At 38.5% G+C, this 5,000-nt stretch overlaps 1 protein-coding gene across 1 annotated transcript in view; it reads right to left on the bottom strand.

Moving 5' to 3' along the window:
* Positions 1-3,254, bottom strand: part of LOC125040179 (perlucin-like protein) — a 9,707-nt gene extending 6,453 nt beyond the window's left edge. Inside the window, exon 1 of the mRNA XM_047634717.1 lies at positions 3,145-3,254. Within this exon, the coding sequence (XP_047490673.1) occupies positions 3,145-3,217 (73 nt within the window). The 5' untranslated portion in view covers positions 3,218-3,254. The remainder of the gene's footprint in view (positions 1-3,144) is intronic.
* Positions 3,255-5,000: the final 1,746 nt, after the last annotated feature.

Here is a 5,000-nt window from a genome sequence, read left to right as displayed (position 1 = left end):
CTAGTAGTCGTCACCAAATCATAGGATGGTGTTTGTTTGACTGTAGATGTGTCAAGATTAAAAAAATAAGTAGTACATACTGTGGGTTGTGATAATGAAGTGAGTTATGAGTGCCATGTTGTGATGCCATACATATGGATTGTGATGCATATAATCACATGATTATGTGATTATATTATACACACTGCCTTTTGTGTGGTATGTTACACCATTTGAAATATAGAAGGTTATGTTTAGTTTATATTGCTGTGTAGCATATCACCTATATGCAAGAGCGAGATTCTCTGTACGATTTACAGAGTAGAATATTTTATTTTGTCTCTGTAATCACACGTCTGGCAGTAACACACTCAGACGGAGCCTGGTGTGTGGGGCAGAGGAACATGAAGAGTTCCATCTCATTTTTGTCAGAGCTGATCTCCAATGAACCTACTGTAGTTTTCATCGGTGTTTTCTTCACCCACAAACATCACAGAGAAACACCAAGCAAACATAGAAGACGAACACATACAACACACCCATCTCCTACTTCTTATGATGCAGTTCGTCAGATAACTCAGGGAGCACGTTTTTTTTCTCAACTCTTGATGAAACAATGGGTTACTGGCAGATCCCGTTGTCAGGTATTGATAATAGCATCAAAGTAATTGATGATGTGTTAGTTTGGGATAGAGATTATGCCCCGCACCTTTGGCGACTTTATACATTCCAGGCTAGAGGTAGACAACATGCGATTATAATCATTGTTGATAAGTTCATCTTTGCTGTACCTAACGTGCAATATTGCGGTTACAACTTGTTTCAGATTAGATTCTTGAGTTCAACATAAGCTGCAAGCATATGTTGTTAAAACTAAAGTCGGCCTTCCACCAGGACGCGAAGTGCTAAGGTACGGTCTACAATTGGCTGTTTGGGTGTAAAACCAGACTGCTCAGGTCTCTGTGCTCGTAAAAGGTGGTCGCGCACTCATGCCAAAAGCAGATGAGCGAGGACCTTGCCTGGTACGCTGAGCAATGTAATACCTCTGTAGTTGCCACAGTCCCTTTGGTCCCCTTTCCCTTTCCAGATAGGGATGACCAAGCCCCTTTTCCAGTCAGGAGGAATGATACCAGTCTCCCAAACGGCAGACAGGACTGCATGCAAGCCACAGATCTTGGCTTCTCCACCCGCCTTCAACAACTCCGCAACAATTCCACAGACACCAGTGGCCTTTCCACTCTTCAGCCTAGAGACCTATGTGATATGTGAACATACAAATCATTGATATTATTATCTTTATCACAGCTATAATTAGTAACAAGAGTAATAGAAGTATCATATTATTATCATCATTATTATCACTAATATTATCCTCATTTTCATTATCACCATTGTTATCGTTATCGCTATCACCATTACTATTATTACCATTATCAATACTATTATATATATGTATATATATACATATATATATATTATATATATATATATATATATATATATATATATATATATATATATTATATATAACATTGCATATCTAAGAATACCGTATATTTCTCATATACCCGGAAGTGCAGTAAATATACCCCTGCATTGTAATCGTACGTAAACGATAAATATGATTTTGTGCAGAAAGAAGTAGATTTTAGTTTGGTGCATATCAGAAATAATAGTTATGGTCTTACTAATAATGATAACAATAATAATTATAATAATAATAGCAACAGCAAGAACAACAAAACAAAAATACTACTACTGATTATGATGATAATATTAAGACAAAGAAACAATAATGATAAGGATTTATTACGCACAAAAAAATCAAAACAAAATAATGATAAAAGTAAACAATATAGCAACTGGGAAATAAAAAGCGACTTCAAGGTTAAAAAGAAACTAAAAGATAGATAGATAAAAGATAAAGAAATAAGAGAGAGAAAAAAAACCACAAAAAAAATTAAATTTAATGATGATAATAAAACGATGAATGTTATTAATCAAATGAGACACAAGTGGAAAGAAAAACATGATAATAAATCATACTTCTGATGATCATAAATCATCAAACACGTAAAGAAAAAATGAAATGAAAATGAATCATGAAAATAAACTAACGATGCGATCAAATTATATCATTATCATCAGATGTATGATCGTAATGAAAAATGATAATGAAAATGATTATAAAAACACTGATAATGATAGTGAAGATGATGTGATGATTCTAATCGTAGTAATTATAAAGTAGTACAGATAATAAGGGTAATTAATAGAGTAGTAACAGTAGTATTTAAGTAGTAGTAATGATAGTAACAAATAAATCTTATCATTTTCACTGTATTACCACTATTACTATCATCATTATTATGGTTAACATCAGTACCATTATCATTAATATAATTATCACCATCACCATAAACCATCACCATCATCATAAAAAATAAAAAAAAAGAAAAATACTAAAACGACACAAATAATGCGTATGAAAGATGAACAGAGAGAAAGAGAGAGAGATAAAAAAAAAAGTAATAATGGGATAAAGTCACGTTTTCCTGAAGGTCGACCAGACGTAAAAAAGCGAGTGAGGTCAAGGAGATGATCTCCAACGGAGGGTGATGCTCCGTCGCTGAAATCACCTTTGGAAATGCTTAAGTCTCTCTAACGGTTTTGGAGTTAATACAGCATCGGCGTTTTGGTCGGGGTGATGCAGGGCTTTGCAAAGTTATTTTGTTGTCATTTGTTGTTGTTGTCATTGTTTTTGTTATTGTTGTCGTTGTTATTGTTGTTGTAATTGGTGTCGTTGTTATTGTTGTTGTTGTTATTGTTGTTGTTGTTGTTGTTTAATGAAGAAAGAAGGGAATTACTTTTTTTCCGCTACGTGCTTATTATGTATGTTGTGGATAGGTAGATATTGAGCTTATGTCAAATAACTTATTTTCGAAATTTAACTATAATAAGATATTTTGAGTTATTCCTTCATCCATGTTGCAGTTTAACGTGAGCAATAAAACATCTTTTTCGACATATAAAACCTCCCTAATAAATTCTTATTGAAAGATATTCATCTCTTTCGATAACCGGCTCACTGTTCCGAACTGCGACAGCCTTGGGAACACCGCACACACTTCTTTAAGGTTTCCCCAGTGAGGGATCTCTACTTACTGCTGTTGGCGAGGCAGGGCAAAACGGCGGCCAGGAGCAGCGAGAGACGCAGCAGAGGGCGAAGCAGAGGCATTGCAGCGATCAATATTCCAGTTGCAAGAGTCGGCGGCGCGGGGTCCTGTCCTCGTGTCAGGAGGGAACCCGCAGCGACTTGGCTTTTATACCCGCGTGGCTCTTGGCTCTTCGCTTGCCGGTGATTATCACTGGCTCTGTACCTGCCCGTGAGTCATTACTAAACACCACCCTCCCCCCCTTTTTCTCAGTTACGTAAACCGTATTTAAGAGAATCGCGGGAGACCTCAATACGAAATGTAGTGTGAGTGATTTTAGATATTCATACAGCTGACGTTTATCTTTTTATTTTTTTTTTCTAATATTCTTGTGATTTTATAGAGTTCGCAATCTCGTCGACGAAGACACCTCAGGCTCCCCGAGTGTTTGTTCTGCTTGGCGCCGAGTCATGCAAACGAAGGCGTGGTGTTTATCCTTTTTCCACCTTTTTTTTTTTTTTTTCCTCCCCCCTTTCGTATACTTCGCCGAATGCCAGCGTCCGAATCCCCAGTTGAAGTCTTCTCTTGCCTGTTTCCACTCCGGCTTTCACTGGGGTCCTTCAAGGGAAACTTTGCGCCTGGTGACTGGACGGGACGTGACCCGCCCGCTGACCCCCGCCCGCTGACCCCCGCCCGATCCGCCCCGCCCACCGACCCCCGCCCCGCCCGCCCAAATCCTTCACCCGGATGCGAGGAGGGCGTGAGCGATGCCCTCCCGTATGCGTGGGTGAGGGGAGGGGGGGGGGGAGGTGACTCGCAAATCTCAGCGGCTGCGGAAAAGGCCTCGACATTCCGGCATTATGTAATATTTGCATTACACACACACATGCACCCACACAAATCTATCTATCTATCTATTTATCTACACACAAATAATTGTATGTGTGCCCTATTTCCTGGTAAAATATATAATATGTATACATATTAATGATATATATATGAACATATATACATATATATACATATATACATATATATACCTATGTATACATATATACCAATACATACACATATATATGTGTGTGCGTGTGTGTGCGTGTATGTGTGCGTGTATGTGTGTGTGTGTGTGTGTGTGTGTGCGCGTGTGTGTGTGTGTGTGCGTGTGTGTGTGCGTGCGTGTGTGTGTGTGTGCGGGCGCGCGTTTGCGTGTTGCAAATTATATGCACACACACACATACATACAAACATATTCAATTTCATTCATACACCTCTAATACACATCGCCCCATGATGACTGTTCTGAGACGCCCTTCAGGAATCATCAAGGGGAAACTCGCTTATATCTTCCGTGGCCCAAGGAACGTAGGACAAGTTTCCCAACATCCAACACGTGTTTCCAGGTCAACCCACACAAGCGTCCTAGTTTCTTCGATTTCTTCCTCTCAGATGATGTTCATTTCACACAATCATCGGTGTTCATTTCGTTTTAGCTCCTCTTCTCTTCTTCTCTTCTCCTCTTCTCCTCTGTTTTATCTTCGTTTAGCTTCTCTTCCCTCTTTCTTTCTTTTTTCTATTTCTTTCTTTGAGGTGTTTTTTTTGAACTGAGTCCTATACTGTTATTGAGTTATCTTCAAACATGTTAAGAGCCTAGGACTTTTCACAGTCTTGTTGGGTTAGATAGAGGTGAACTTGAAAATGAAATGATGATGATGATGGGGAGGAGAAGTGGGAGAAAAAAGGATGTTGGTGGTGATGATAAAAAGATGATGAAGATGATGACGACGACAGTAATGATGGTGAAAATGATGATAATAATGATGACGACAGTAATGATGGTGAAAATGATTTTAATAATGATGACGACGA

The sequence above is a fragment of the Penaeus chinensis genome, chromosome 28, assembly GCF_019202785.1.
Source record: "Penaeus chinensis breed Huanghai No. 1 chromosome 28, ASM1920278v2, whole genome shotgun sequence".
In the NCBI taxonomy this organism is placed as follows: Eukaryota; Metazoa; Arthropoda; class Malacostraca; order Decapoda; family Penaeidae; genus Penaeus; species Penaeus chinensis.
This window is presented reverse-complemented; position numbering and strand designations above follow the sequence as displayed.